This window comes from Aythya ferina (assembly GCF_964211825.1).
Source record: "Aythya ferina genome assembly, chromosome: 1".
NCBI classification, from domain to species: Eukaryota; Metazoa; Chordata; class Aves; order Anseriformes; family Anatidae; genus Aythya; species Aythya ferina.
Window position 1 is genome coordinate 181,174,640 of NC_140296.1, and position 13,675 is coordinate 181,188,314.

Consider the following 13,675-nt stretch of genomic DNA (forward strand, 5'->3'; position numbering starts at 1 on the left):
TGTTACCTGAATGTATATTTCTCTTCCATTTTCGTATGAATAATGGCAAAAAGCATAAACAGGTGGTAGCAATATTTATGTGAAATATTTTAGTAAGAGTAAAATTTCTTCCTCAAATCATGCCATTATAATAAACACCCATGAACTACGAGAAAGAAATCACTATGGGAAATTATATCTACACCATAAATATCAAATTCAAATACATCAAAAACTGTTTAGCAGTGGAAGAGCTCCACAGCTTCATCCCAGGTTAACTAACCCAATCTGTGTAATTCAATTCACACAACCAAGTACACCTGTCTTTAAAAACAGTAACAAATATATATATATATATATATAAAATATAAAATGAAACATATAAGGTATGACTTTATCAGTCATTGTTAAATAAAACAATATCAGCAACAGTACCTCTTCAGTTATGTTAATGACAGCATGGCTGCAAACTAATTTAAGAAGCTATTATGATGATACTGTATTTAGGAGTGGTCCCATTCCCAGTTCTTAAAGTGAAGAAAAATCATAATTTTTTCTCAAGCGTTTCATTGTTTTAAATTTCACAAGACTGTCCCTCATGGACAAACACAACTACTTAGTAACAATGGAGCATCCAATAATTATTATTATTTTTTTTTGCTAAAACAGGTACAAAAATCATTGTAAATGTAAGACAATTTATCTTCCTTTCAAAAAATTACAAGTAGATCTTAACATACAGCTGGAATGAAATTGGCTTTCCAAATTATTATCTTATTTGTAAGCATTGCATATAAAACAAGAATTCCCTAACATACATACGTACATACGTATGTATGTTCCTGTATTTGATCTCAAATTGACAAGAGCAGCATTAGTTTCTTATTTTACTTTATCTCCTATATCTCCCCTCATCGCTTTCCTTTGTTTGTATCTGCTTGAATTAAAAAACAAGCAAACAAAATAACACATCTATGAATATTTACACTACTTTTTCCTTTAGATGACAGATTTGGAACTAGTTGCAATTATTTATGAGTTTGTGAACTAACTACAAGGCGAGTTTTTGTGAAGTGTACTATACGCATACACTAAATCATATCAGTAACATAAACATCTGGAAATGTGCCCAAGAAGGCTCTGAAAAGTAATATAGCAGGATACTGAGAACATTGGTAGGGACCAGTAAAGAACTGACCAGGAAAGGCCCTTTAAAAGTGAGAGACAGAGGGCACGTGTTTTGAGAAATGGTCAAGGGACCTTGCTTAGCCTAGTGAAAAAAAGACTGATGGATGATCTAATAGTGGGATACTACTACTTCTTGAAGGGCTCTTACAGCAACGACAAAGCCAAATTCTTCTCAGCAATGGAAGGTAGGACCCCATAACAAAAGGGTAATGAGAAATTGCCCCTTAAGACATTCTTCACAATTATAGTAGTGCAGGAGGGCTGTGGTATTGCCACTCCTGGGTATTTTCAAGACTCAGCTAGACAAATTCACAGATGACCGAACGTACTGCTGGTAATAATCTGTGTTAAGCACAAAGTTATACAAAATCCCATCAACAGGCCTCTTCCAACCATCATGTCTATCTATGAGTATGCATCCTAATACTAACTTATCTGCAAACACTTGACAGACCAAAAACTGTCATTTTGATGATCTGGCTTTGAGTTTCCAGGAAACTTCAAAATAAATTTTGTCAGCAACTCCAGGAAAGGCATTCAAAGAGATGGAAAGGGCTGGAAACTTAACACAAAGCAGATGACATCTGGGGATTAGGTGTTTGGTATAAAGTAAGCCCGTAACTGACAGTCATTTGTGCACCTCTTCATTTTTCTACATTCCTGAGTATTGTTATGACTTACTTTTTAGGATCAAATAATTATTTTATTTAAAGAATACCTTCAGGGTCACTATATTCATAGGCAATAAGTCTTCAGGAAAAAGAGCTCACTCAGAGCCTGTTTGAGTCCAGTGATATCCAGAGACAACAGTACCCAGAGCTGTACACAGACCTCACCACTTAGTGCAAGAGTGAGATAGTGATGCAGTTCGAAACATGAAGATAGAGGCATCACACATCTAGAGAAAGAGGAACCACTCCTAGAGGAAGTACAGCTGGCTCTGTATTTAGATCACATTTGTCTGGGTTTAACTTTTTTTTCTTACGCAGGGTCACCATGTTTTGTCGAACCTTTCAAAAAATCCCTCAAAATACTTTCATTAATCTCTTCTACTGAAGGATTTCAGAGATGGAGAACAGACAGGAAAATGTGGAACTAAGGGAAGGGAAAACACTGAAAGAATAATTTACGTGGAGGTTAATGGAGATGGTTGAGAGAAAAGTCATCTGTTTCTACAAACCAAGAAGTTTAAGACGGAGCCCTGTTGAAACAGCCTTTCAAACTGACTTAAAAAAAAATAAAAAATGCAAGTTCTGTAGAGAGTCATGTACATGAGTTTCACTCAAAATCCCTACTTGTTATAAGGAGCAAAAAAGTTAGCATATGAGTGACACACTTCCAAAAAAATACTTTTATTTATTTTTTTTTAAATGTAGTTCTTTAAAGTTTAGCTTAAAACTTGGACCTTCTGAAGGTCCAGCCCCCTGCTCAAGCAGGCACATCCTGGGCAACCTGTTGTAGGTATGTCAGGAGTTGCCCAGGAATTCACTTTCAAAATTACATTCTTTTGTTTTAAATATGAGACTTTCTCTCTTTCTCTTTCTTTTTTTTATTATTTATTTATTTTTTTTTATTTTTATTTTTTGGCATCATACTTGTACCAAAATAATTTTCTCCTTACACCAAATGTTCTAAATATTAAAAAAATATTTTTTAGTTCTGATTTACTTTAGTACTGTTTTATGAAATAGAGACACCTAATTAGAAAAACAAATAAATGATTTATTTTATGCAGTTTAGGTTATGCAAAATAACAGTAGCTCCTCTAGGTGTCAATGGAGTTAGTTTAAAAATATATAGTGACAATGCTTTCCTTTAGCTCATGTAAACCTGTCTATTTATATAGTGCATTGACTCATAATAGTTCTACTTCATTTATTCCATAAGTAGAGCTAAATTCATGGAACTAATGATGTGTACCACAAAATATCACCAGACAACTAGCACCTCACTATATATGACAACTAAGCGGAAAAAAAAAATAACACTCGTGACAATAATCAAGTTAGACAAAGGAGCAAATTGAAGAACAAATCAGGAGAGGGAAAGGAAAAAGAAAGTTGGTAGAAGGGTACCTTCTTTTGTCTGTTTTCAGCAGCAGCCAACTGAGCTGACATTCTTTCTTGCATTTTCCTGCAGTGAGCCATAACGGCTTCTAAAATGGAGAGAGGGTTCATGCAGATTGGCTTCTTTTCTTTCTCACCAGCACCTGCCTCAAAGTCTCTCTGCAGAGCCAGAAATGGGTCACTCAGATTAAACCTTCCGTATCGTTCCTGGATAAAAACCTCTTTGCGTCGGGCCTAACAAAATAAAACATGAAACAATAGATAAAGAAGTAAAACTAAATGCATTCTTTGGAGTACATCTACACACAGAACAAACTTAATCCACTGGGAAAGTTATACTTACATGTGTTTTTAAAATGTTTTCTTTAAGTATTTCCAATTTCTAATAGAATTGGACAGATACATTGCACACAGATTTCATCATAGTCAATACAATTTGCTACATAAAATCCTTCCCCGTCTCACTTTAACAGAGAAATTTCAGTTTGGAACAGTTTCAGAAATATCATAAAATAACATCTTGTAAACTGGCTGATACACAGAGTAGAAAGGGAAGAAAAACATTCTAAAACAGTTTTCTATTTCAGTGTATTAACATTATGTTAGCGAAAGCCATGAAAACACATTTCATGTGTTTACTGCAGTACCAAAATAAGATTTTTTAAAATAAAAAAGTAACAGCATCTTTACACATACAGAGACTCGCTTAAGCAACGATCACAGACAAGCAGAGAGAAAAAATACCTCCAAGGCTCTTTGAAATTAAGACCCTTCCCAAATTTCTGCTCAAGAACTTCATTATCATGCGTTTCTACAAGCTGTTGTTTAAAAACACAATTATATTTCCAAAATACAGTACAACACTTTATTAGCAAAACAAAACTATTACACAATAAAGATCAGATGCAATTTTGCTTGATCATTTTTTTGGTTCTTCAGCCCAAGACGTAAACAAGATCAGTTTCAGGGAAGGTTTTTTTATATATTTAGTACACAGTACACAAAAAGGCCACATATTAGTACTGACTTCTACAGCTTTTATAGAAAATATTGTTCCAAAATCTCAGGCTTAAGTCTCATCTAATTTGTGAAACAAACAAACAAACAACAGAACTATTGAAAGATTTCTGAAGATTTTGTTGTGGTGTTTTCGTGCCTGCATATGTCACAGGAAGTATAAGGAAGCGAGCCAAACCACTGCAGTGCAAACTTTGGAGGAAAGTGAAGTTTTTTTTTTTACCTTAAAACTAAGCCAACCACCAGAGCAACTCCTTTAAGTATGCCTCAAAAATCAGAACAAGAACCACAGTGCAGAGAAATACTATCAGAAAAAGGAATCCCTCAGAAATAAGGGCTGAGTTATTTACGTGTGCTTTGTTTCAAACTCAGGAAGCTCAGTTTTCAGGAACAAGCAAAACCAGATGAAGAATAAGCAAATTTTGAGGTGTAAAAGCAGAGGAACAGGTTAACCAAATGGGTTAGGAGACCATCCCAAAAGCTTGATGTTAAAATTGTAACATATGAAAAGGTCATAAAAGGTGACACATATTCAGGGCATGGGAAACCAAAGAATGTAAGAACCATGTGAGAAAAATTCTCCAGAGACAAACTACAAATAACATACCTTAGCGAATGCCCAACTTTTGCCTATATATAGAGCACAAAACTGAGATGTTGCAGGAAATTAAAAGGTAAAAGAGAATTTAACTGCAGCAGATGCAAGTGAGCATTTTGATACTTGAAATATTTTAAGTCTATTTTCTAATTTGATAGCATAAATTGAAGCTGAAAATATTAAAAAAGAAACAAACAAACAAAAAAGCACAACTCAGAAAAGCTCCCAGAGTTCATTCAGACAGAAAGTCTAGCTAGGATTGCAAAGCCAGGTAGGGATTGGTTGAAAAGACAAAAATAAACCCACAAATCCAAGTTGTTGTTTTGTTTTGTTTTTAATATATATATATTTATAAATTGCTTTGCAAATAACCCCTAATTAGCCTAAGATTTCAAAGGTCTAATTTGTATCTTATATTTTAAAGTAGTTAGTTGGGAGGGGCTATATTTGCAGCTCCTGGCTTTATACCCGGGATTGTATGGGATTACGTAGCCTAAGAATTCAACCTTCACATAAAGGAAACAATCAAAACCAAAAACCTGACTCTAAATGGATTCAAGTGCTAAGCAGGCAAACAAGATGACAAACCCAAGCAGGTTAAGAATTTAAATGGAGATGAAGACACCATCCATCCATAAATCATCGGCAGTGTAAAAGCCATTCTGTTTATATAGAGAGAGACATCAAAGTAAAGGAAGTGACAGCGAGGTAGCAGCTCAGCTGTAAATAAAAAAAGGCCACCAGAGCTTCCAGCCTAAAACCCAGAGATGGATATTCAGGCTCCAATAGCAGAAGGGGAGCCTGAATAAAACCCTGCTGGGCCCACCACAGGGTCATCTCCACAGCTCAGAGGAGCACTGGGGCACACAGTGGCAGGGGAGAACCTGAAGCAAGGACTTCATTGTCTGGGCCTGGGCTGTCCCAGCAAAGCCATGAGCCCAGAATTGTCCAGGTGTGAAACTCATTGCTTTGAGTCTGTAGGAGCTCCTGTGCGGGTTGCTGCCTACGGGTGGGACATACCACGGGATGTAAGGAATAGCAGTTTGGGATCACACAGGACTTAAAGTGAAATGCTTAGAGAAGAAACCAGAGCAGGACAAGGGAGAGGTTTGGGTGACTTTGGGATGTAAGAGAGTAGGAAGACAGAGTAGTAAATAGATAAAAAAGGGTGGTCATATCTAACTAGTTTGCTGGTCAGTACCTGGCCATGCCCTGTGCCTGATCTCCACAGTCCGGCTCATCAGCTGCCTTCCTAACCCTGTACTGGGTGAGGGCTCCCTATTCTCTGTGCACATGTGCATGGGGTGTGAGTGCAGCAGCTGGGGTCTGACCATGGGGCTGAGGACCCACATCTCCATGGTGCCAGTGACTGAAGCTCAACTGGGTGTGTGAGTGAGTGTGTGATCAGCAGCAGAAGTGAAGCCAGCCCAGCCCACGCGTGGGTGAAGGGGCCTGGGAGCAAGGGTGTGAGTGAGGCTCCAAGGGCTGAGTGGGGATTCAAGGGCCAGCTCTGGTGTGAGAGCACCTGTGTATCAGGGGTGAGCAGGAGAGGTTGGCTATGGGACCAGGGACATTGTTTCCAGCTGTGTGTGTCTGTGCAAAGCTCTGTGCCAGCAGCTGGCATGGGGAGGGGCCTTCAGGTCCTGCTGATACCAGTGTCTGGGAGACTGGGAAGCATGGGCAGCTACTGGGCACACTGAGCAGGGGTACCCACCTTGTACGTGTATAGGTGGGTATATATGATTACAGGTATATTCACACACCTATGCATACACGCATGAACACACCTGCACAGATTTCTCACTAGTGGATTCCAGCTTGTCCAGACAGAGACAGGAGCAGGATGAGGCCATGAGTGCTCCCTCTGTTCATGTGTTTGTCTGTGATCACATATGAAGTTCACATATTTATGTGTGTGTGCTGGGTATACCCATCTTCTGCCTTGCTAGTGGTTGGACCTGGGTATACAGAACCGTAGAGCAGTAGAGGCCTTGCCCCTGTTGGATCCAGCATGATTTATTTTTCTCCCTTACTGTCACACAAGTTTCAGTACAGTGCTTAGTAGAAATCATATAATAAACAAAACAAATCCTGAGAATCGTTAAGAGAAAAATAAAGAACAAAAGAGCAGCCATCTTGTTGCCATTCTATAATTAATGTTTTGTCTGTATCTTGAATATTGCATGCAATTGTCCCACTCAACACACAGGGGGTGTTGTGGCAGGACCAAAGAAGGACAAGAAAGACAATCAAAAGTTTGGAACAGCTGCCACATGAGAAACAATCATCCTGGCTAGAGCAGTTCTGCTTAGAAAATGGTGGAGAAGATGAGTATCTACCTTAACCATACAGTTATGAATGCAACAGTTGAGTAAGGGGTTACAGTTTAATTATCTAATTTAAGGATTGGGGGGTATCCAGTAACTCCATAGAATATTTGGCTAGATGGAGCTTCGAACTGAAGCTGTTTGGCTGTTATGATATTGTACATAGCTCATGTAAAAACAAATAACTGGAACAGAAAGGTGGGAACACCATTTTGACTATAATGAATGCTTGGTAGATACAGCAACATCAATTAACATTTGTCTGTATTCTCAGTTTTTATCATTCTATCTTAGAAGCCACAGCGTTGGTCCTAAAGGAAGACCCAGGTAGTAAAGACATTACAGTGGCCTCTGGCTACCTGCTCGTTACCCAGGATGACTTTGATGAGAGCTGTATGTTAGTATCACTGCTCGTGTTCCCAACTAGTCTCAAACACACCATCAGGGGTGAATAGAGCTGAAATAGTCTCCATCATCTCCTCCTCTTGTCTGAACAGGTGGCAACAGCCATCAGGCACGTCTAAAGCCCTTCGTTACACACGAGGTTCAGTTCTCTGTTCAGCTGAAACCGACTACTTATTGGGTATTTCTGGAATTTGTCGTGCCACAGAAAAATAAAAATAGAAAGTAGTTTAAATATAGACACTTTGAATAAAAGAACATACTAAAAAAATCACTGAAAAGAAAAACACTGAATGAAGAATGTCAAAACAGTAATTGAGGCTGCCAAGACACTATAACAAGTGTACGAAAGCACCAGAGGCTTTCGCAGGCATTTTACCATTTCCACAACGGGAACTGCAAAACAGTCAATGAGTATTCTGCACTGAGGAGAGCTGCAAAAATATTCTTAGTGCGTTTTCTGCTTTTCAGAAAATATATATTCAATTACCTTTAGGTAATAAGAGAAGAGGTTAAGAAATTAAACATAGTCTGATAGGAAAATGAAAAGGTCTGTTAACCTTAACATGAACATTTTTCTCAGATCATCCACTTTCCTTTCCTGCTAACTGCCCTGTTAAAATTGTTTCAATTAACAGTTGCAAAAACATATCTTTTTGTATAACACATCATAATATTGATGAAGCTTCTAGTTGTTGTTTTGTTTTTGACAGAAGTTAATACAAAATCTTGTAAATCATGCTGTTTTCACTTCTTCTGAGTCGTGCTAACCCTCGCTTTCAATACATTCTACTGACTGCAAATAGCAAGGAACAGCAGAAGGTCACGTTGAGTGATTATCATGGTTAGATTTAAGCAGATGAATATTAAGTGTATAATATAATAAATCACTTCCTCATCAAAATGTTGTATATAAACCTAGAAGAATAAACATAAATAATGCATACCTATCAAGACTGAAAGCATCACAGCTCTTCCCACATACAAACACCTTTTATAATCCCCACATTATGATTTATGACAAGTTTGTAAATTGACAAATACCTACTTCACATTAAAACCCTAATATTTTAAAGGAAAAGATAATCTGGATATTTTGAAATAAACTACAGAGCTTCATGGAACATTGCTGAGTCATTGGGTATCCAGCTGAAGTTAGTTTTCCAGAAATTATACCATTAGCACACACAGAAAACCACTGACATTTTAACATACATATAACACTATTATTAGAAATCTGCAGCATTTGTTCCCCAAAATAAGTTTCTGGGATCCTGCAGTAGTTACTATATGTAGATACTTGCTAGAGCATTACATTAAAAAAATAGAAAATTAAAAAAAAAAAAAAAAAAAAGAATTAGGAACAGAACCAGGTGTACTGTTTCCCAGACATAATTTCTTTCTCCTCTGTCAAATGGCTTTTAGGCTTTGAAAATCATAACCATAGCCTGACTTCGGCAAATACCACTTCCATGCTTGTCTACCAAAAAGAGAGCTATCAAGTGAAAAGGGAGCAGCGAGCTGGAACACAATCACCTTGACAATACCTAAAACACAAGTCTGAATTTATATCAATTATGTTTTTATGCAGAAGGAAGAACCACATTCAGTTCTTTCTCAGTGGAATGCAAATTTGAGTGCAAATCTATTTTCTGTGGAAATAAGAACTTTTCAGTGTAACACTGTCTGAGGTATACTTGGGGCACCTTGCTCTAGGAGATCTCAGAGGTAAAAACACCTAATTTGTGGATGCTGGAGCCAGGTGCTTGATTATACATTTGCCTTAGCCAGTGTGGCAGAACCTTTGGGCATGATAAAGAGCAGAACTTCTGGTATGTGAGTGAAATAGGCTGTAAAAATGTAGGTGTCTTTTGACTCCATGAGGCCCTGGTTCCACAAGGCAAAATATTCCACAGTAACAGCAGATAAAAGTACTGATGTCCTGCTCATTCACCCATCACCACGTAGAACTCCCTCACTGAGGCTGGAAAAGCTCCCATGGGACAGCTCTGTCACCAGGGTGAGGAAAATGCACAGATGACAAAACCCCAGGCTTCTTTTCCGAGGTAATTTTTCCACAGGATCCACCCCAGTTTTTCTTACAGGGCAGCTGATGAACAGATGTGCCAATACACCTAAGGGCAATGCAGTAGCAAATTGGGAAAAAAGGTAAAAAGGAGATAAATCAGAATACCTTAAGCTAGCATTGTTACCAAATACCATCTCATGAAGCTAATAATAGATATGTATAATCATTTTTTTCTTTGTACATTGGTCCTTTAGCCCTTAAATAATAGCTCTGTTCCTTTGCACTTCACCAATACCTTAGATGTGAGAAGCAGAAATGCTAGAATTGGAACATTTTCTCTCTTACATCATCTTTCAGTACTGAGTTTCAAGTCACAGGAGCTAGTCAAAATATCAAGATACCTACTTTTGATGGCACTTGTTATCTGAGGAATGTACAATCTAATGTCACAAGGGTAATTAATTCTTTAAAAGAGTCTGCATAATTTGGTGGCTGTGCTGAAACAGCATTAGCAGTGTCTCAAATTAACTTAAATTGCACAGAAACATATAGAGAAAATAACATTTTAAATGTCTGCTTGTGAATAATTAACTGAATGTATTTTCAAACAGCAAATTTTCAAAACCAGAAAAAAATATGCACCCACTACAAGAACTAATCATGACTGCTACATTGTGAAAGGTGCTATATGAATTTATGAAATCTCAACTTTACGCTCCTGTACATACCCATTTGCACATTAACTAATATTTTAATTAGAGGGCTAAAATTAAAGTATTTAAAGGTATAGAAAGGTGTCCATGGGAAATACTATTATTTGCGACATATGCCACTGTTATGCAAAATGATATCTTAAGATAAGTCCTCCAATCTCCAACTGGAGAATTGCTCTTGATACTGATCAGCACGTACAAATCAAGAAAATATCTAAAAACAGAGGAAAAAACTTTAAATAGTTAATTCAAGAAATTCACTACTGCAAAAGGGCAAAAGCTTAGACAGATTTACAATAGCTTTTCAATTCAATCCAATAAGAACATCACATTTATACACAACTTTTAAATCCTTACACGTGGTTTGAAGCAAAAGACTAAAATAAGACTGCAGCTACCACTTATAGAACAAGAGCCTGAAGTTTATTTATGGGCAGGCTGGCCTATAGCTTTTTGTTAGATCAAGGATGGACTATGAGTTTACATGCAAAAAAAAATAAAGCAGAATTGAAAAACGTCTTCAGAGAGGAAAAAAAGAGTCAAGGTGTCTTCTTTAAGAGGAAGAGCTAAGTAAAAATAGGACTGTTCAGTGTAAAACAATCATGGAGACAAAACATGTTAGGGGTCTGCATGCTGAAAGGACAAGCAGCAGTCCTCCCATGATGAAAAGAGAATACCAGTTGGACTCATATTATTTTCAGCGAGAACAGAAAAGCACTGAAACGTGTTGCGCAGGGAAAATGTATAACCCCTGTCACTGGAAGATTTCTAGGGCTTGATTGGATAAGGCCCTCAGCAACTTGATCCATCCTTGACATCAGTCCGGCTGTAAGCAGCAGACGGGGCTGAATGTTCTCTCTAGATGCCTTCCAACCTAAATTATTCCATAATTATTGATTTATTCTACAACTGTCCGTTGTTGTTTTTTCCCCTTGTAGATACGTTAGCAAACTCAAGTAACAAAGCACAGAAATAAGCTCTTGGAGGTTAACAACTGAAAAACAATTGAATGCTTATTGGTAGAAGAGTTCTTATTTCTTGCCTTGAATCATGAAAATACTCATCAAAAATTAGCAGAATTTTTAGTCTGTCACACTCCCAAAAATAATAAAATCAGCACTGTCAGCTGTGCAACACAAGGGGAAGGTTTTCTCTCAAGTCTTCTCTCCTAGGTCTGCAGCCAACAAAAATCTGAAAGACAAGGCTGTAAAATAAAATACTACTTCATTGCTTGGTAGGAGCCTCACTCCTACCACATACAGCAAGACACCTCACTCCCCTCTATACCACCTATTTTCACATTATTCAAGTCACTCCTGTGCACCTATCTGCCAGTTCCCTCCTGGACACTTCCATCTCTCGAGCTGACCCTTTGCAGTCACTGATCCCATCTATCTACTGGGGGATGAAGACTGGCAGCAGGATGTGTAGAGTGAGGAGCAAAAAGCATGGAGGTACCTGGGTGATGGGCTGCAAGGCGAGCTGAAAATCCAGCACAGGCACTGGTCTGTAGTTGCTTATTTGTTTCTGTGGCACTTCAGGGAACAAAATATCTGTTTTCAGTGACTAGACTTAGAATTACAAAATCTAATTAGATTTCTTTTTGTCCCGTTATTTAAACATGAATGCAAGGGAGCAAGGAGAAACTTCAAACAATACCTGTCTTACTGTGAACGTAAAGGTAAAAGCAGAGCAAAATAAAAAAAAAAAAAAACAACAAATATGACCAATTAACACATAACTAAAAAATAAGCCCAATGAGAAAAAAATGAGAAAAATAATCACACAATATAAACTATATTGTTAATTTTCTCTTGATAATAATCTAAGTTGATATTAATTGCACACAATCACTGAAATAAGTTTTCATGCTCAGTTTATATAACTAGTAGCAGAATATACAAGCAGTAACATTTTTAAGGTTGGTACTACACTTTTTTCCCCCAATATATTTCCGAGTTTCCTCTTCACTTACCTGCCAAGTTAAAAGTTCAACAAGTCTTCCATGCAGCAACTGAAGATAAACATCAGAAATAGGACTGCACGTCCTATACTGATGTGGAACAATGGAGCTGAATTAAAGCTTCTCCAGAACCCTTAAACAAAATTTCCTTCCTTTCAAAAGCATTTGTTCCTCTGATTAATTTCCTTTTCCACATCTACTAAAATTGTTTCAGCAGATGTTGATAGATTCATATTAATATTTTCTCTTGCCATATGTATTGGGGAGTGGCAAGAAGTTTTCTGACACTAACCAGCACAGAATAGGAGGCAGTAAAAAGCCTATTATTCTACATGTTACATTAGGAAGAGTGTGTGTGTGTGACATCTTGATTCCGAACAAAACTGAAAAGATAACAAACTACTTAGAAGAGGAAGGTGGCTGAAAGAGAACATGTTTGTTTGAGCCAAAAAAAAAAAGTTATCAATGAATGCATAATCATAATAAAAGCAGTACTTTCAGAGGTACCTGCTAAATAAAAATGTCTCGCTGTGATCTTACTATGATTAATTAAGAATGACGGAGGGTTTGGGGGCACTTTTTTTTAAATGCATGTGTAAGTGAATTTTTTCCAAATACCACATGAGAAGTTATTTATGCATAAAACATTTTACAGAGCAAATGAAAAGTGTAAATGTCAGTGACTGCTGAAGAAACAGAATCCTGCAGCATGATTTTGTCAATGAACATGTGATGCTCAATTACTCCTTAGAAACTTAACTACAGTTTACATTCCTTTCTTGGCACTCTGATAATGCATACCTATGCAAATTCGACAAGTGAGTTAGATTTTAATGAACCCAATGTTATGCCAAAAAATATTTGTTCAATAAATTTAAACTGTTTCCATAGTAAATGCCAAATACTCTAAGACAAAAGCTTTCATGTACACTTTTCGGATGTTACAGGAGCTGAAAAAAATGGAGACTCTCTGAAGAGCAATGAAGAGCTAGTTTAGAAGGGGTGAAAACAGTAGAAGAAATTGAGCAATAAGATGACACAATTGGCAAATTAAATAAAACTAACATATAGGTTGATTACACTAACAGAACTATAGAATTGCTTCTTACTATAAAAAGAGCTCTTCACAGATCACTGATCAGGATCATAAAAGTCTTTTTGTAGAGGTACTGGTAAGGAAAATATAACTTCTCCATAATTTTTAATGTAAGGTACACATACTCATAAAAAGCATTCAAAACTGTCTTGGGGCAGTGTCCCATGACAGCCAAAGTCTGCCTAATCTCAGTCATCCAAATAAATCAATGAAATTTGACTGTAAAGTAGGCTGCATGTGCACTTGCAAAGTGTCGCTTTCTCTCAGAATTGCATAGCTCTAAATCCAGGTTTTTAA

At 37.2% G+C, this 13,675-nt stretch overlaps 1 protein-coding gene across 4 annotated transcripts in view; it reads right to left on the reverse strand.

Moving 5' to 3' along the window:
• CTTNBP2 (cortactin binding protein 2) overlaps window positions 1–13,675 on the reverse strand; it is a 92,266-nt gene that overhangs the window by 54,837 nt on the left and 23,754 nt on the right. For all 4 annotated transcript variants that reach the window (XM_084506380.1, XM_084506381.1, XM_084506382.1 and 1 more), the window contains exon 3: window positions 3,243–3,467. In XM_084506380.1, coding sequence (XP_084362506.1) covers window positions 3,243–3,467 — 225 coding nt within the window. The remainder of the gene's footprint in view (window positions 1–3,242; window positions 3,468–13,675) is intronic.